Below are 19,315 nucleotides of genomic sequence, written 5' to 3'. Positions count from 1 at the left end.
TTCTTATTGTTATTAAAAGATCTTTATCTTGAGTTTGTATGACATCTCTACATTTGATCTCCTATTGGCACGGATTTTTGTACGTTATTTTTTGTACGCCTCCTATTTACTTAGTTCATTTTAGAACAAGTGTATCGTTACATGAGTTTGAAAATGGCAACGGAACTAGAAAATCATTTCCTTAACATGAATGCAACCACAGAACTCTCTGCAAGATTTGAGAGCCAATTAAATGAAGCAGTAGAATGCTACCGCAAGCTCTATGAGAAAGTACAGGCAAAGAAGACACAGCGATTAATGATTTTAAAACTTATTATTATTATTTTACCATTCCCAGAATATTTTTTGTAATACATATGTACATATGTATATAATACCATATAAATTCTCACAGTACGGATAAATAGTAGATTTTCATATAAAATGAGATTTTTTACACGTTTTTCTTTTTTGCACGAATAATTTGCTGTCAGAGTTATGCGCTGAAAAAGGAGCTCAAGTGTTCTCCGATCTGAACAATTGTATTGTTGCCTTGGATAATAATCCCTGCGAAATTTCTTGTCTTGGGGGTTGAATTATACTGCGATGTATAAGTGGGCTACTAGTTATGAGAATTGTAGGGGGGAGTATATTAAGTTGATTAATTTTTCCAACTCCTTATATAATTTGCTTGCCTAGTTATTTAAAATTATTAATTTTATTTGTTTCTGTAGTAGGGAGAGTAATAGGTTATTTAAAAAGTTTTTCATACAAAGACTGGATTTTGATCGATCAATTTGTATGGCAACTATATACTATAGATCTCTGCCATCTCGTCGTTCTGACATCTCAGAACACTGCACTCTGGACTATAAAGGGATGTGTCTTGATGTCTCCGGTCGAACATACATCTTCCGGTTAAGGAGCATTACGAGCTTCTCTTCAAGAAATTTCTACTACAGTCGCCCTCTTTCCTTAACCTTCGTTATAGAAGGCATTAGATAGTATGCCGACCACACTTCGGACACAACTACCCACAACCCATTGCAGAGGACGAGCTCTAGTTGCGGTGAGAATTCAGAATGGCCTTTAAGCTGCTTCGTTCTGTTTATTATAGCAGGTTCAACTTCTACTTATTCAAAATCGACTCCGACTTACCAAATATAAGTCCAGCTTCAACGAATCCCTTCATGACTCTAATCAAAGCTTTGCATGCCCAGCTAATTCCACTCATCTAACACTCCTCTCCTTATGAGCCGAACCCGTCGAGACAGCTCGTTTCCTGGGCCTACCGTTACATGACTTCGTTGACAACTTACCTTAATCTTACCACCCAATCTAGGATTAGAAAATCGTTACATCATCAGCGGTTCTGAAAAAAGCAGCTTCATGCCATGGACAGACGTACATGGCTAAATCGACTCATCTCATCAAGCACATCATTTACCAGCGTTCATATAAGTATATTTTATAGAGTCCCCGACGTTACCTTCTGGTTGTTACAAACTTCGTGGCAAACTTAATAACCCTGTTCACCCTGAACAGAATATGAATATCGCTATTGTAGCACATACAATTTGTAAGGGCTGCTGTCAACTCAACCATTCTGAGCAGGAGAATGAATCAAATGGCTTCGAATTAGCAGTCACTTCAGTTTGTGCTGTAAAATTGAAATGCAGATGACAAATGCAGCAAATTTAACCAAGTGTCTGTTATCAAAACGTGTCAACAAAAAGCCCTTGTTGTCCCCCAAATAATTAACATTAATCCATATAGTTGCGGTTACCTAAACTCGCCGGTGTTTTCCAGTTTTACTTTACATTACGCTAATTAAACAACTTAAGATAGTCGCTTTTATTAATGTTTTATAAATAAAATTACCAATTTCAAGATGTAATTTAAGTTCTTATTAAATGTAATTATAATGTACGAATAACAATTTAATTTTTTACCACAACTGTAATAATTTCTTTCACTAAATTTGTTCAAATGCCGCAAGTGCATTGAAACTGATTAAACAAAAAAATTTCGTACGATCTTTTTGCCAAAACTCAAATTAGCAAAAAGTAACATTTTCAGAAGATAATAAAATAAAAATTGTGAATAATACAAAAACACATATGTATGTACGTGAATAGTGAGAAATGAGGAATGCTACAAATTAGATAATTTATGATTTTTCAGATGTTTCCGATACCACAATGTTTTGTTTTAAACCTATTTAATTAAATAAATTATTGAGAAGTAATAGCGGGCTCGTGGCTTTTCGACTTAATACAATCATTTAACTTCTCTTTGAACTGATTGGCTAGATCCACATTCTTGAAACGCACCGCCAATTTTTCCACTTCGCCTTCAGCCGATTCGGCATAGTTTAAAGCAGCCCAAATAAAACTTTTTGGGTTGTTGTTCATGTTGTTAAAACTGAAATCCGCACCAACTGCATGATTCAACACCAATTTGTGTATTTGCTCACGCCGCATCACCAGGCGATATGTATGTTTGGTTTTGTGTTCCAAAATTTTGAGCTCACCAACGCCTGTACATAAGATATAACATATATTTACTTTACTGAATATGAAATTAGTGGTTTATGTATATATTTCTTACCGCGTTCCTTCCACTCTTTCGTGTTAGCATCGTAACGGTAAAGTGTCGCACGTTCACCGAACAATTTCGTCTCGTCTTCTTCGCCGGTACTTACTTGAATTTCATCTGGCAATGCAATTATAGGATCATAGTGTGGATCATAGTTTTCATTATCATCATTTTGCGTAGAATCGTTAGCGTTGTCATCTTTTGATGTGTTTTGCGCCGCTTTGGAGAAGTTAGAAAAGGCATTTTCATCGGTTAGACCAATGAAACCGCGGGGACCTGGTTTTTCTGATGGTTTGTTGGTGTTGGCGGAGCTTGCCTTTGCAGCTAAACTGGCAAAATCAGTCACGCCAGCTTTGTTGGAGAGGTCAGCAAAACTGGGTGCGGCTACAGTTTGCTCCTTTGGAATACCACCAAAAATGTTTGCTTCTGTATTGGGGTTTGCAGTATTTGCACTATTACCACTGCCAAAGATAGAGCCTTGGGTGCTAGTAGCGTTTCCAAAACCAGGAAATGTTGAACTGCCAAATATTGAGGTTTCTCCACCAATGGTATTAGCTGTTGAGTTGCTTGTGCTACCAAATATCGATTTGGTTGTTGTTGTTTCATTACCCGAAGAAGATTTACCATCGAAAATCGAACTGGAGCCTGAACCAAAAACTGGTTTCCCACCAAATATAGATCCACTGCCAGTATTGCTGGCAATACCACCGAAAATAGTGTTTGGTTTCTCGCTTTCGGATGTGGTAGAATCAGCGGCTTTAGTTAAAGAATTGGAGGCATTGCCGAAAATGGAGGGTGTTTGTCCAAAAATGGGCTTTTTATCTACATAGGTGAAAGAAATTTTAATATTTTGAATATATTGGGCAAAAATTATAGCATGTCATATAAATTTCACTAATATAACACACAACTCACCTCCGCCACCACCAAAAATGGAGCTGCCACTCAACCCACCAGAGCCGGCATTATTACCAAATAGAAATGTTCCACTTGTCGCGCTCGTCTTATTTTCATCATCTTTTTTGACATCATTCATAGCTGCGGTAAATGAGAAACCACTGGCACTCTTTTCGCCAGTAGCGCCGAAAGCTCTAGAGTTAACGCCAGCAAAGCCGGAAAATATATTCGATTCACCCCCTTTAGGAGTGGCTGTAATGTTGCTAGAGTTAAGCGTTGTGGCTGCAGGTGAGGGTACCATCGGTGAGAGAGCGCTTTGCTTCAGGAGTGAACGATTCGCAATGACTGCACTCTCGGCTTTGGGTAATGACAAAACGGGTAATTCGAATGGTTTTAAAACATTTTCATTGTCTTCAGAATTAACGAATGTTTCAGTGGTTTTTCGTTCAGGGAAAACAAATGTATCCGGATCACAACCACGGCAACCAGCACAAGGTGGTTGCGCTGTAAAGAACTCATAAGGTAATTGCAATTTATCAGCAGTCATCCTATCTGCCTCCGACAAAGCAGCTGGTGGAGTTCCAACCTCCTTTTCGCTCTCTACAATCTCAGTCATATTCAATGTAGTATTCGTAGATATGCTACCGGTACTTTCGATCGCAACAGCCGTTCCCACGATGGCACTTTTCACTGCATCCATAAAACCTTGTGCAATATCTTTATTCTTAAAACGAAGTGAGAATTTTTCCAACTCAACGGTGCCCTCACTAAAATCGTTCACCACAAATAACCACGATTTGTCATCCTTGCGCTTGTACTCGACTTCCTCGTTCAGCACATGATTAAGGCAGATTTTCAACACCTGTTCACGACGCATTACCACTCGTAACTTTTTGGTTTGCTTGTGACGCAAAACCTTAACATCGCCTAGACCACGCTCCTTCCATTCGCCATCGACAAAGCGATATAATTTGGCACGATGCACATAGAGTAATTCCTCTTCCTCTTCGCCCGTTTTAACGTCAATCTGAAAGGGTATATGAATAGGAAATATTAAAAAAAAAAAATGTAATATATCAATACAATTTTTATAAGAAAGTAAATATGAAAATAAAAGATTATAAGTAAAGAAATTAATGTCAAACAAACACATCTAAATAAAAAAAAAAGTTGAAATTAATCAAAATTAATTTTAATACAAACCTAAATTTTTTATTTAGTTTCTGCTAAAAAATTCTTAGGCAGTTAGAATTTTAAGCAAAGGAAAATGCTAATATGTTTGAAAAAAATTAAAGCAAAAAGATCGAGTAAGAAAAACATCACTTGGAGAGAACAAACTTATTCCCACTCAATTCAACATTACATGCTACTAACCTTATCCGGCAGTGGTATGACCGGTGTGAAGTAAGTGTTGTTCTCCTCCTCTTGGTAGTCACCATCTTCACCGTCGTCCGCCGCGGCATCTGCATCACCACCGCCAGCGCCGCTCGACTTGCCGGGACTCTTTGGCTTCAACGTGAAATTGAAATCTTTTTTATCTAAAGAAAACATTGATGTGGATTCTCCACCAGCACCGGAAGTTTTCGACTGCGGCTGGAATGAGAATGCGGGCTTCGATGTCGTTGGTGCATTCGTTGAAGTTGCCGATGTAAACGTAAAGGACTTGGGCGCGTCAGTGGTACTTGTATTTGTCAAACCGCCAAATAGAGATTTACCCGATTCGGTTTTGGCGCCACCAAAAACAAAACTACTTGTAGGCGTTGTTGTATTAGCGGTTGCTGTGGAGGTGGCAGTGGCGGCTGCACTAAAACCAAAACTGAATTTCTGCGCTGGATTTGAGAGTGCAAGCACATCATTCGTGGATTCCTTTTTAGGTACTGTATCGTCTTTGGGTGCATCACATGCTTTGCAGTAAAGAGCGTCAGCTGTGTTGCTTAAATAGCAATCCTGACATGTCCAAGAACCCACTTTTGGTTTAAATTGATCACCGAAACTTGATTTTGAAGTCGTCGACGTTGTGGCGGCGGGTTGTGGCGCGCTGGCCGTGCTATTCGCATTTTCTGCAAGGATACTTGATGTAGCAGCAGGCTTACCGAAAGTAAAACTATTAGCTGCTTGCACTGGTGCCGCTACACTGCCATTCGTTGCTGGTGAGAAGCCAAAAACAAACGATGCCTTTGGTGGATTAGTTAGTAGAACATTTGTCGTGTCCTTTTTGGGCACAGTGTCATCCTTTGGCGAATCGCACGCAACACAATATTGTTTGTCAGCAGTATTTGATATGTAGCAAGCGGAACAGTCCCATGAACCGGCTTTGGGTTTGAAAGCATCACCAAAACCTTTAAAGGCCGCTTTACCTTCTGTTTTTTCTGTTGTTTTCTCCTTGATCTGCTTCCCAATTGCAGCAGCGGCGCCAGCGCCGCCGTTCTCATCAACTTCATCGCCCATATTTGCTTGCGCCTTCAATACGGCGTCATGGAATTGTTTGCAGGTGTCGGGTAATTTGAAACGCACCGTTAACATTTCGGTAGTCAATTCACTTTCCGAGTAGTCTTGACCGGCCCATGTCAGCGCGGTTTGTGAATTCTTTGCATATTTGAACGCGGTGTTTTTATACAAACGCTGATTACAGCAGAGCTTATGTATTTGTTCACGTCTCATTACCAAACGCACCTTATTTACGTCGTCTTTGTCCTGTAATAATTTCATGTTGCCAATGCCGCGCTCTTTCCACTCGCCTGCCTCTTTGTCGAAACGCAAGAGCTTAGCACGATGCTCGAACAAAACAATTTCATTCTCTTCACCTGTGGAGACTTCCACTAAATCGGGTAATGGTATTACCGGATTGAAAGTGGCTGTTGGCACATATTCATCCTCCGCATCGGAGACATTCGATTTATTCAATGCAGATGAAGTCGTAGACCCAGCGGCTATGCCACCAACGTTTGTTGCACTACTATCAAGAGCGCTGTTCGCAGCCGAAAATGCTGGCAGATTCCCAACACTGAATGGCGACGAAGTGGTGACACCCGATTTGCCCAAATTACTAAAGATGTTGGCAAAGGGTGATGAAGTGGTAGCCGTGGTGGAGTTCGTCGCAGCTGAGCTGGGTGCGATTGTGGCTGCACCACCTTTGTCGAAACTGAAATGAGCGAAAGGCGAGGCTGTGGATTTTGGTGGCTCGGATTTATTTTCGCCCGCAGCATTCGGCGCTGCAGCTGCTAGTCCACCGAATAGCGTTTTAGAAGCGCCGCCGGCGCTTGATATAGCACTCGTGGCGGCAGACGTTGGTGCCATAAATGTTTGTGCTGCAACGGTTGGTATTTTTTCAGCGTTGGTCTTTGTAGCTGGTGTGCTGGTGACGAAGTTGGTTACTGCGCTTTTGGTCAAGCCGAATGGTGCAAGTTGTGCAGGTTGATTAAACTTATTCTCTTTAGTAGTTTGTTCTTTCGTAACGGTCACCTCTTTTTTGTTATCCAATTCTTCGGCTTCTTTTTGTGCCTGTTTGAAACAATCGTAGAATTTCTGCGCTGACTCCGGCAACTTGAAACGAACGAAGAAGCTCTCTGTCTTCAACTCCTCATCAGCGAAATCGTTGGCCACCCAAATGTGTCCCTTCTTTTCATTCGCCGGCGTTGTTAATATAAGTTCTTTGGTGATTTTATGATTGGCACATATTTTGTGTGTCTGATCGCGACGCATGAGTATTCTTGAGAAACCTTCCTTATTTTTCAGTATCTTTATATCGCCAATACCACGTTCTTTCCAGTCTTTATCAGCGAAACGATAGAGTTTGGCGCGACAACAAAACATTACATCTTCGTCTTCCTCGCCAGTTCTAACCTCGATTTCATCAGGCAATGGAATTATGGGCTTAAAGTCAGGTCGTGGGTCGTATTCTAATTCAGCTTCTGTACCGCTCTTATTCGGCTCACTCGAAAAACTGTCCGATGTTTTATTCAATACCGAAATGCTCTCTCCTGAACTATTTTCTCCAGCTGCAGCAGCAGCCTGAGCTTGGGCCTGCTCAATTTGTGGTCTAAAACTGAAAGTGCTGGTGCTGATCGTACTGCTTGGCGTAGTAGAGGCTATATTCTTTCCGCTAAATATGGAGGTTGTAGAAGATGTAGGCGTTGTAAAATTATTGCTAAAAGTAATGCTGAATGGACTTTGTGTAGTGGCGGTGGTACTTCCGAAAGCGAAGCCAGTAAAGCCGCTGTTGCCTGTGGTAATGGTATTTGTAATGGCGTTAGCAGGTGTAGCTTGCGTTGATGTCTGTGCTACATTTGACTCTGTTGTGGCTACGAGGCTAGGCTTGATATGATGCGGTGGTATTGTAACGCTCAATGTTGGTTGTTGTGCCAACAAGGCTGGCCTATTTGGATTTGGTAACGGGTCAGAACTGGTGATTACCACATTGGCTGGTGGACCTTTTTCAACTGGTTGATTATTAAGTACTTTATTGAATTGTATGGGCGCAGTGGTCGGCGTCGACTGTGAGGAAATTGCTGATGGTAAGCCTATAACAGTTGGATTACTTGTTATGGCAGGCGCTAACGATGCCAACGACATTGGCACTGACAGCTGTGGCAATTGTGGTTGCAACGATGCTGGGAATTGAGGTGGAATTGTTGGTGGTTGCTGTGGTTGTGTCAACAAGCCATACAGATTGCTTGGGCGACCATCTTGTGGCGGTGCGGGCAATAACGGCGTTGATTGTGCCATGCTAAAGCTCAAATTGGCATCCATATATGGCATGGGCAGCGCATTACGTTGACCTAGTAAGTTTTCAATAGAAGATTGTTTTTAATTAAGAAGTTACCTTAAAAAATGTCTTTTAAAAATACTCACCCAACATACCGCCGGCGGAGCCAGGTGGACCTGGCGGTTGCGACATCATGTACGGTTGTGGATAGTAATTCATGGGATAATTCGGATTAAACATGGGACTATTGTATGCAGCTGCAGCCATTGGATTCGGCGGCATGTGCATTGAGTTTCTTTGCTGTGCTGCTTGTTGTTGAGACTGTGGGCCCGCAACAAAGGGGCTTTGCACGCCAACGGGTGGTTGAGTGCTGGGTCCATTACCAACGCCGGGAAACATGCTACCTGCAGCATTCATATGCGTTTGCGCAGGCGGTTGATACAATTGATTCTGCAATGCATCTTCGATCATATAGAGATCATCGAGCACATGGGATGCATCATCACGCGATGGTGGATTTGAAGAAACACGTGTACGTTTCATAGCTTCCTCAAGGCCAGCAATTTTATCCTTAAGTGAAGTGATTTCCTTACGCATTGACAGCATTTCTGGTTTAATCGTGTCAACAAGTTCCTCTTTAACAAACGTTAGTGTTTTGGCCATTTGCTTTACTAAGTTCTCCATTTCAGTATTACGAGGCGAGGCAATTAGCGCGGCAGCGGTTGCTTCACGTCGAGAACGGTTTATTGCTGGTGTAGCAGACAAGGATATATCGTGGTAGAACTCAGCTTCGGCATCTTCGTAGGTGCTAGAGTTATTGTGACCGGTGGCTGGGCTACCTTCATTAATAAATTTCATAGTAGCCTGTTGCAATCTTTTCAATTCAGTATGTATTATGGAATTCAAAGGATGTTCCGGGTTAGCTTCTGTATTTTTCAACAGATTCAAAGTCTGATTGAGGCACTCACTTGCACGATCCAAATACATTCGCTTTGCTTTCTTTGGTGTTTTATTGGCTTCGTCCAATTTACGATATGCCTCTGCTTGCAAATATGTCGCAAATGGCAATTGTACGCCAGTCAATTCTTCGATTAACTCTTCATATTCGGCTTTCTTGAAGTAACGCGAAGCTAAATATGAAACGGCATCCTCTGCTGCATTAGAAATCTCGCGCTCAACAACGGAAGTTTTGGCTTTAGTATATTTAAAATATTTACGGAATGGCTCTAAAACGCCTTTATTGTTCATTTTCACCATATTTAAACCATACTTATAGATATTCTCTGCACGTGCCTCCAAAAAGCCTTTCTCTACTGGTTTAACAATATCCTGTGCTCGTGCGACAAATATCTGCCCCAATTTGAACACGATGATCATGTCAATTTTCGGGCCATTAACACCGCGAACAGCTTCTATACCATACTGTAAGTTGGCGCGTAACTCAGCTAAATTATCCGCGCTTAGATTTTTGTAAACCTGATAGGCAGCTAGCCACCAGTTGGATTGTTCCTCGGTACATAGCTGCCCCTGCAAATTAGCGAATGGCAATATGCGTGGACGTCCGGAAGCGCTGCGATTGCCCGTGTTGTAATTGTCAAAGGTTTCGCGTTCAACTTGCAGTGTACGTTTAGCTTGTATTGTTGCCGCATATAAAAACGTATCCAAATCCAATTGGTTTAAAGACTCTGCACCACAAAATGCCAAGTTTTGTGTGGAAAAATTCAAACCACTAAAATATTTAGCCCGTACATAGGCGAGATTATCATTACCCAAACAAAGGTAGACCAAATGTTGCAAAGATTGTGGTTTTAAGTACTGCGCATCCTCTTCATAGCGCTCAACGTCGGCGTAGGTGGGCAGCTCGAACACGGGCTCGGCCAGCTTCGGACTCTTGATTAACAGAGAACTTTGTTCTTTAACTTTTTGATCACTGTTGCAGTAGAGCGCAGCAAATACGTTTCGCCGCCAAGTTTTGTCTGAACAAATTTGTCGTATTTGCGACAACAACTCATCGCTGTTGCTCCACAACGGTGGATTGTTACCAAGCAAACTATTTATTTGTTGGTTGGCATTTTCTTTGTCAGTAGTCAACTCGTCTGCAATGCATGATAGCAAAGTACGACCAGCCTAAAATGAAGTAACATATTTGCATTATTTACAAATTATAAAATTAAAATTAAATTATAAATTAAAATAACATAAGCTACTTTCATAATCAAATAATTCAAAACAAAACAAAACGATGAGTGAAATTATTCAACAAAGAAGTTCCATTAAATTTTGTGTCAAATTTCTAGTGCCGAAACATTCAGAATGTTGGAAAAGGCCTCAAAGAGGGTCGAGAACATGTTGACGGAGAACCACGTCCAGGAAGGCCATTAACATCAACTGGTGACCAACACGTCAATAAAATAAAGAAATTGGTGCTTTACGACGATTAACAGTCAGAGGAGTTAGTGTCATCGCTGGAATATAAGACGGATCAGTGAAAACCATTAAACCTAAGAAACATGAAAGAACGACTTATTGCAAAATCACTTAATTTTTTGAAAATAGCGTCGCGTTAACGTTAACAAACTACATTGATTTTTCGTGTCGCAACCAGGGGCCAAAGTTTTTGAAGAATAAATCAAGAATTTTAAAAGAAAGAGCAGTCATATGAGAGCGACGACAAAGTTTTTGAAGAATAAATCAGAATCAGAAAGAATCTTTTACGCTTTTCTCTTACCTGTGCGCAACGGAAGGAACCCTCGCGATTCCACAACTGTATCAACTGCTTGCCTTGTTCGTCAGTATGTCTCATCCATGGTTCGCGATTGTCTGGCACATCTGTTTGGAAAGCAAATAGTAATAGTGGTAGCACTACCTTTACAGTTTCTTTCCATTTGTTCTTGTTTTGTAAAAGTTCACGCTTGAAGATTAAAGCTGTCGCATAAATTAGCATCTGACCGCGATAATGATCCAAAAAGAGATTAACCAATTCACGTTGGGCGCACAATTTATCCGACAATTGTGTGACTTTGAAAAGATATTGATCTAAATTGAAAAGTAAATTTGCCGTCTCCGTTACTCCACCAGTCGCAGAAGCGGCCGTTAATGTGAAACTGATGTTGACTTGTCGTTCCAGGCAAATAATCATTAACAACCAAAACTCCCAATCCTTCTTCGTGTTTGGCATATGTTCATATTTGTTCAGCACTAACCATACGATATTGTACCATTCGCTGCTGCTGGAGAAATTATCATGCTGGTTCATCTCAAAATTGTATACATATTTGAAGGCGTCCAACACTTTATTTTGTTCAATGTAATTGCGCATAAGTCGAACACGTAATTGCACATCATTTGGACGAGCACTTATTTCTTTCAGTATTAAATCCTCAACTTGATTCGTTTCCAGATTATCTTTGTTCATCAATTTCAAGCGCAATGAGAATACTGCATCGTGTTGCACCTTTTCCGACTCAGCTAACTCACACCAATATCTAGCTTTACTCACATTCAAGTTTTTATCATCCAACAATAGTTGACAAACATCGGCCAAAACCTCGGGTTGTTTGGAATTCAGTTGCAAAGAACGTTGAAAGGACTGTAGCGCCTTTTCTGGTTTCTTAAGGCGTTGATAACATTGACCAAGTAGTTTATGCGCCTGATCATTGTCTTCTTTTACGTTGAGGTAGGAGCACAGATATTGTTCTGCGGTGGAATATTCGTTGATTTTGTAATAAAGTTTGGCGATGGTAAAACTTCGTAACTGCCGCTAAAATTTAAATTATTCAAAAAGGAATATTTAGTTAAAAATGAAAATAATATACATACATATTTAAGGAAAACTTGCTTACTCTAAGTGAAATTTTTTAATAATATAACCACAGTTTACAACATCCAACAGCCAAATAGCAACCAATAATATTCATATAACTTTTTGCGTACCACTTTATTTTATTAAGCTTCTACAAATTACATTTAGATCTTAATAACTTATGCGAAAGTTTTTGTATTTTATGGTTAAAAAAAATTATTTTCATTCCTTGATTTAGCAAACCCTGGTAAAAACCGCCGAAATTTTTACATCGAATCAACTCTGCGTTAATAACGGCTAATAACGAATATTACTAAAAGAGAAATACGAAGGACACATAACCTCATTTTACATAAAATATTTGCTAGTTTTAAATATAAATTAATTTAAGTAAATAACCCTGATGATGTTTTAGTTTGCACATGCAATAACGATTTCAGCTATGAGCCCTACAATTCTTATATTTTTGACAAAGCCGGTTGGCTGGAAGCACACAACTAGACATACAAATTGGCGCCGCATTGTTGCGCCGCAAAAATATGCATTAGCGTGAAGACATAAAATTCTTTCGGCTTTGCACATTTTAATTAGATTATGTAATATAAACATAAATATATCTAAACCAATGCAAATGTTATGATACTAGTATGGCCTTGCTTTAACAAGTACCTCAGATTCGGAACGCAACTTTGATAGTGCAGTTCGCACATGGGCATCCACTTCTTTTTTAGTTTTGTACATTTTTTGCACACACGATTAAGCAGGAATCAACAAATCGTCACTATATTTTTTTTCTTCCGATAATTACTTTCTTTCGTCACTTTTATATTATATTTTTAGTTGCAATGCAATTTTCCCACTTCGTACTCTCTAATTTTCGTTTATTCACACTTTTGTAGCAAATGCACTGAAATTCAATTTTATCCGTCATAAAACGTTGATGGGAAAAACAAAATAATTTTGCTTTATTTTATGCTATTACACTCTCACTGACAAATTTTCCCATGTTCGGCGCTTGGAAAAAATTTTGCAAGTGGCGGCGTTTCAGCACTTTCGGTATCTTTCCATCGCGTCAGAAAAACGGGCAGAAGCTAGCTGTATTGCTTTGACATTTTGTTAAAATCCACACATAGATGCCGCCAACCACATAATTAAGGGACTTTAATTAAAATTATAAAATATGTTTAATTTAAAATGGCAAAATTAATTTCCTTATCCATGCTAAGAAAAAATCATTATTTATCCAATTAAATGTAATAAAATCAATATAATCTCAAGGATGAAATAACAACATATACATACATATCTGAATAAAATAATAATATGAGTAAATGTGAGCGAAAAGATGCAGTTGTATGCAGGGTTTGTACTTTTTTATTGTATGCATTTCATTAATATGAGCAATTTTTCATTTCGCAATTAAATTAAATTTCATATCCACAGAGTTACCACATCTTTTGAATTCCATTGCAGATGTTTTAAATACAATTTTTTTATTTCAGTTGAGCAGCGCAAGGATTGAAAATTATTTAATAGTTTTAATATGCATTACATATAATGCTCAATTACACAAAATCGTGAAATTGTGCAGATTAATACATCGAATTGAATAAATAAATTTATTAATAAATATTGGCAGCGTTTATTAGTGATGAAATGTCTGTCTATATTAACAACGACAGCTAACTTCACGCATACTTGACCCACTTCCTTTTCCGTGTTAGCTGTGAAAGAAGAAACATGCCGGTGGGTGTCAAATTCGATGAAAATTTACAAATTACAGCCTTTTAATTATTAAGTGGGCATTTATTTTGCATTGGAACGAAAGTTCAAGCCTGTGTGCAAGTGAAATAAGTTTTTTTTACTTGAATAAAATGCCAGAAATTCCGTAAAGTGCTTGTGTAAATTGCAACAAATGCCCGACGGTGGCAAAATGAAAGATTGCATGCGCTTGTGTATCGAGTTCACATGGCTAAGAAAAACTAAGCCAATGTCGAACACATTAACTCTATGAATATTAATCGCAAAGTCCATTAATGACTACATTAGTTTGTGTATATTAAAACAATGAAATAAAAAAGTGATTTATATTAATTAAAATTAGTGATAAACATAACCTAGAAATGCAGTTTAATGCCACACAAACTGAATTTTCGACTGGTTGCAACAATTCTGTATTGATTGTGTTTACTTATATTTGCAGCTAGCAAAAGATTTACTGCACCCATTGCCCGCTGAAGAGAAGCGTAAGCATAAGCTGAAGCGCTTGGTGCAACATCCCAACTCTTACTTCATGGACGTCAAGTGCCCCGGCTGCTACAGAATTACCACAGTTTTCAGTCATGCACAAGGCGTTGTTGTATGTGCGGGATGTGCCACAATTCTGTGCCAACCCACAGGAGGACGTGCTAAACTCACTGAGGGTATGTTTTGCATTTTGGCAATTTCGTATATGCATTAATTTACTAATTATGTTTTTCTATTTTGCAGGTTGTTCTTTCAGAAGGAAGCCACAGTAGAATAATTAGAAGTCAGCGCGATTATTAATTTTTTTAATAAACAAAGAATAAAAAGATACAACCAAACAAGAGCATTCAACTATTTTCTTTACATTAAAACAATAAAAAGTGTGGTTCAGCTCCGTTGGAAATAACTGCAATGTTCAAATGATTTTAATGAATGAAGTGAATTGTTTGTAAAATTGGTAAAATGAACTTGGAGATCAAATGCATAATAAATGTATTTGGTGTAAATACATGTGTCGTTTAACCCAATAAATAAAGAATTTTGAATTCTATGGCTTGCCTTCGAAGTAGAAACGTTCGCTACGGTATATACATACCATAAATTTGAAATGCGTGGAAGTGTAATAATATAGAAATTGTAATGTAATGATTATGTGTGTAGTTGTCTGAAAGTTGGGCAAAATCTAATCAGGTTGCTTAAGATATTTCAAGTAAACAGTTCTGACCTTGGCAGTAATAATCTTAAAATATTAAAAATTAAAAACGGAAATGACAATTTTTATAAAAGTTCGAGTTTCATTATCTGTTTTAAAACAGAATGGAATCCTTATGAAGTCAATTTATGATTTGTCAATACATATTTTTTTTAAGTAGCAGGTTGAAACAACAGTAATTGTATAAAACTAGGCAATTCATAATTCAGAGGACAAATTCTATTGTGCAATAAAGGAGCTTTAGTATAATATAATGAAATTTATATTTTTTTATATAGACTGATAGGGCATTTTTTAAGACATAATTTGATGTACTTTGGCCAATGCGTCATTAAAAACAAAATTCATAAATTTTGAAAGATAAATAGGCATCGGATTAGAATTAAAAAAAAAAATGAGTTTACAGTAGGTGCACATCTGGAAAAACTTTAGTTATGGCTTACTAATTGATGAATTTTCCATAAATATGTTTCCTTTAATTACCATGAATCTGCAAGATCAGTTTTAATATTAAAGGGAATATAACATGAATTAGAAAGAGGCTGATTTATTGTTGTATTGAACAACAAAAAAAAAATATATAAATAACATAAAAATTTACTCTAATATATATCATATAATTAATTTTGAATTAAAAAATTCACAAACGTTGTGGTTTTAGCTCAAAATGAGAAAATAAGCTTTGCTTTGTTTTTATGATCAAAAAATATATTTTTCGAATATTCCAGCCAATAAAAATTTGTTTTGAGTAAACTAGTGAAAAAGTATCCAAATGCCAAAAAGACACCCATCCATTTGAATGAAAAAGTATCCAAATGGTAAAAAAGACATCCATCCATTAGAATTTATTTGACATTATGGATTAGAAAACATTTTCGTAAGAAAAAACTGTGAAGTAATAAAACCGTATTCAAATAAATTATGATTTTTATGTATAAATGGAATTAAAAAAACTACAAACTATATATAACAATAAAAGTAACATTTCACCATGGTATTACGATGCAATTCACAGTACTAACATAAGCAAATCTGTTTTGAAATATTCCTACTCGTCAAGTTTATAAGATATCAATTCGCTAAAATTGCATGCTAAGAGAGATGCCACCGGTCCAAAAGTATTTTTAATATGAAAGTTAAACAGTTTTATGTATTTACATAAGCTTCAATATAACTACATAATTCTATGACAGTCAGCATATATATGGAATATGATTACTAAATATTTTTTATTCAAAAATAAACTATGTTTTCAGTGTAATTCAAATTAAATTAAATATGCCGTTGGAACAATAAAAGCTTCCAAGTATGGGTCGGCTTTAGTATACCGTCCCAGGATTTCGGTAATAAAATGGGTATGGTCGGATAGAGGAGATTATCCAGATAAAGAATATATACAGTTATAGCCGCAGGAAACTTATAGTTTTCGAGATATTCGCGTTTAAAGTTTAAAATTTGCAATATTTTAATTACATATTTTCTATATATAAAATTAATTTTGCACTTATAAAAAGTATTGCTAAAGAGAGGGAAAATGTATTCCCTTACAGCACGCAATTGATTTACCTAAGAAAATTTTATGTGGTAACACCGTCTACCCTACGTCAGCCGTTTCCTGTTGCTTGTTGGCAAATCAAATTTGTCACATCTAATTATTTCAGCTTGTCTTATAGAAAGATTAATTTTTAATTGCTGTCTACCAAAGTAAGTAAAAACTGGATGATATTTTATTTTTTAATTCAAAATTACCATTAGTTAAATAAGCAAATAATTAAATCATATAAATTTGTGAAAAAGTAGCAAGTGTAATATATTAGTTTGAGGAATATTCGAAAAATTTTAAATGTAACGTTTTTTCCACACAATTTTTTTAGTTGCCTTCAGCTGAAAATCTGAAAAAATGGCTACTTATCACCAACTAAGTTGTGAAAATGATAGTCAATTACTGAATACCAATATGGAAACTATTTCACAAGAATTGAGTTCACTGCTTATTGGTGGCGAATTAGATTCTGTTGGTGCAATTGGATTAACTGCAACAACAAACTGCCCTGAGGTCATCGGATTGCCAGTGCCTTACGTAGAATCGTGTGTTGCTCAGTTAAGTAATAACTGTTTGAAAGATGATAAAAGTTGTGGAAATGTGACTGGAGCAGTTGAAAAAGCTCCAAATAATTCCCACACAATGAACACCAGGGATGCACACATGTTGCAGTTATATCGTCAATATTATTATCATCACCAACTTCAAAATCAGCAAATGCAGCAAAATAAAAGAAACAAGCAACAACATTTCCATATTGGATCAAATTTATATGGATCGGCAGCCACATCTCACTCAGTTGCAATAGCACAGTTTCATTCTGCAATAGCCCCTGGAACTCCTGGGTTGAATGATGGCGTAAATTGCAATTACAGTTCAGTACCACCTCGATGTAAGGAAATTCCACAAATTCGCTCTTCAAATGGCACCAACTTAACTTGTGGAGTATTGCCTAAAGCTTCTACTGCGCCAAAATTTGAATTTCACTTTTTACGTCACCAAAATTCCAATACTCTTCATCCGGACACCAGTGCAGTGCCACTTATTTCCAGCGCTGCTTTCAATGCTGGCGAAACTGATTTCTATCGTTCTGGAAGCCGCAACAATAATGGAACTGTCAACAAAGTAAATGGCGTTAGTCAACGTAGGTTTTCAAAATACAACGACACATTGAAGGAACAAGAAATTGATTACGACAAAATTGTAGTCGATTTATCCACTCTTGGCCTACCATTGGATAAGTATGTTTTAGTAAAATGCAATTTCTTTCTTAACATTTTAAACACTATGTGAATGTGTTCTAAATTAATTGTAGCAAGGAGCCTAACCCAGTTTTGCGTCTATTTGGTCTGCTTCGAAAAATGCATTATTATTTGAACGACGTTTTACCATTAAATGCGTTTGATGCCGACATACAATTGCAAGCAGGTAAAATGCAGACAGATGCACAGACAAAGTGTTCCATGCCTTGTACCATGAATGTGCAATATCAAGTGAAGCAGGCAGCAAAAAAATGCACGATTTTCTTATGTGAAATGCAGCGCATTTTGAACGCAAACAAAGTGTGCAGCATTGAGTTATATATGGAGTGTGAACAGTCCTTAAATAAGTTGCGCAATTTTTTAACACAATTTGAGACATTTAAACGAATCGAAATGGAGCATAAACGTGGGCAATTTGTCACCGAACAAGCACGCAGTAAGTCTAACAGCGAATATAACCCAATACCGCTTGTTTTATAATTTTTTTCTATGCTAGCTCAAACACAGTTGCTGGAAAAACTCATACTGCAGCTCAATGATCAAATACGCGAGGTACACATCTATGTGCATGCCTTCAATTGGACAGTGGAGCGCACAAAGCGTTCGACAATATTTAATATAGGACTGAAACATGAAATAGTCACACCTAATAACAACGATGGCTTAGTTTATGGAGAAGCAGCAGTAGCCACAGCATTTACTGCCCGTGATGTTGCGGGAACTACACATACAATGAGCGCGACCAATGGTGCCATTGATCAGCAAACATCTACCGTAAACGAAACCTATTTCAACGCTGATGCGGGTGCCGTTACTAACATTTTGAAAGAATCTGTTGCTGATCGGCGAACTACGCGATATATTGGTGCCGTTTAAAAGAAAAGTGCAATTTAATATGTACATTTGTGTGCAAAAATTGTATATGTCAACATAATTTTTTTAATTAATTATTTTAAAACTTAGCTTAGATATTTATAATATAATTTTTTAGACATATTTATGTTTTAATTACAAATATATCAAAATATGTATTCTAATTTTATTGACATATAAATTTTCAATTAACACTTTTGTGCCGTCATTTTTTATATGTTTTCATTTATATAACTCAAATTCTTTAATTTTAGTATAAAATTTTAATTAGTTATACTTCAATTCTATAGATTTTTAATTTGATTTTATCCAAATTTTTAAACAACTCGATTAGTTCTAATCAGTTATTAGCACATATTATTAAATAATTATTTCATACACAGGCTTAGTTGTATTTATTTCCGCATTTAACGATAAAAATATTTTTTATGAGTTAAAAAAATTAAAAAAAAAAACCTTTTGTAAGTTATTTATATTAAAATTAATTTAAAGACTTTATTTAATTTACTTTATATATTTTAATTAAATATTTATTTAAATTTGACAATTCATTAGATTTTTTTCTATAGTAGAATATAGTCCGATATATAATTTTTAGTAAACTGTAATAGTTTCCTGTAATTTTCTAAATATTATTTTAGTTTATTAGTTATTTATATTAATTTTTACTTATTAATTAGTTTCTCTAACTTTTTTG

The 19,315-nt window shown here is 36.9% G+C and overlaps 3 protein-coding genes across 3 annotated transcripts; 2 read left to right on the top strand and 1 right to left on the bottom strand.

The window, feature by feature from the left end:
- Window positions 1–1,750: 1,750 nt before the first annotated feature.
- LOC126767905 (E3 SUMO-protein ligase RanBP2) lies at window positions 1,751–13,013 on the bottom strand. The gene is made up of 7 exons (XM_050485623.1): window positions 12,651–13,013; window positions 10,908–11,939; window positions 8,326–10,306; window positions 4,849–8,252; window positions 3,493–4,501; window positions 2,590–3,399; window positions 1,751–2,518 (listed from the first exon to the last, which is right to left on the bottom strand). Exons 1-7 carry the CDS (start codon window positions 12,720–12,722, stop codon window positions 2,214–2,216), a joined length of 8,613 nt encoding a protein of 2,870 aa, XP_050341580.1. The 5' UTR covers window positions 12,723–13,013; the 3' UTR covers window positions 1,751–2,213.
- A 614-nt stretch (window positions 13,014–13,627) lies between these two features.
- Window positions 13,628–14,574, top strand: LOC126767990 (40S ribosomal protein S27). The gene is made up of 3 exons (XM_050485829.1): window positions 13,628–13,727; window positions 14,185–14,404; window positions 14,472–14,574. Exons 1-3 carry the CDS (start codon window positions 13,722–13,724, stop codon window positions 14,498–14,500), a joined length of 255 nt encoding a protein of 84 aa, XP_050341786.1. The 5' UTR covers window positions 13,628–13,721; the 3' UTR covers window positions 14,501–14,574.
- Window positions 14,575–14,680: 106 nt separating this feature from the next.
- On the top strand, window positions 14,681–18,702 carry LOC126767946 (uncharacterized). Its single transcript, XM_050485775.1, has 4 exons — window positions 14,681–16,644; window positions 16,815–17,724; window positions 17,799–18,181; window positions 18,242–18,702. The coding sequence occupies exons 2-4, from the start codon at window positions 16,841–16,843 to the stop codon at window positions 18,619–18,621; spliced, it is 1,647 nt and encodes a 548-aa protein (XP_050341732.1). The 5' UTR covers window positions 14,681–16,644; window positions 16,815–16,840; the 3' UTR covers window positions 18,622–18,702.
- Window positions 18,703–19,315: the final 613 nt, after the last annotated feature.

The sequence above is a fragment of the Bactrocera neohumeralis genome, chromosome 2 (assembly GCF_024586455.1).
Source record: "Bactrocera neohumeralis isolate Rockhampton chromosome 2, APGP_CSIRO_Bneo_wtdbg2-racon-allhic-juicebox.fasta_v2, whole genome shotgun sequence".
Lineage (NCBI taxonomy): Eukaryota > Metazoa > Arthropoda > Insecta > Diptera > Tephritidae > Bactrocera > Bactrocera neohumeralis.
Note: the sequence above shows the minus strand (reverse complement) of the source record. Positions and strands in the feature narration are given on the sequence as shown.

What these genes read in the sequence shown, in the direction of transcription:
- LOC126767946 (XM_050485775.1), top strand. Translation starts at nt 16,841, where the DNA reads ATGGCTACTTATCACCAACTAAGTTGTGAAAATGATAGTCAATTACTG. An exon ending in CTTGGCCTACCATTGGATAA is followed by an intron (nt 17,725 to 17,798) that starts GTATGTTTTAGT and finishes AATTAATTGTAG; the next exon opens with CAAGGAGCCTAACCCAGTTT. An exon ending in TGTCACCGAACAAGCACGCA is followed by an intron (nt 18,182 to 18,241) that starts GTAAGTCTAACA and finishes TTTCTATGCTAG; the next exon opens with CTCAAACACAGTTGCTGGAA.
- LOC126767905 (XM_050485623.1), bottom strand. Translation starts at nt 12,722, where the DNA reads ATGTACAAAACTAAAAAAGAAGTGGATGCCCATGTGCGAACTGCACTA. An exon ending in AGTTGCGTTCCGAATCTGAG is followed by an intron (nt 11,940 to 12,650) that starts GTACTTGTTAAA and finishes TTTAAATTTTAG; the next exon opens with CGGCAGTTACGAAGTTTTAC. An exon ending in CATTTTTGGTGGTGGCGGAG is followed by an intron (nt 3,400 to 3,492) that starts GTGAGTTGTGTG and finishes TCACCTATGTAG; the next exon opens with ATAAAAAGCCCATTTTTGGA.
- LOC126767990 (XM_050485829.1), top strand. An exon ending in ACGTGCTAAACTCACTGAGG is followed by an intron (nt 14,405 to 14,471) that starts GTATGTTTTGCA and finishes TCTATTTTGCAG; the next exon opens with GTTGTTCTTTCAGAAGGAAG.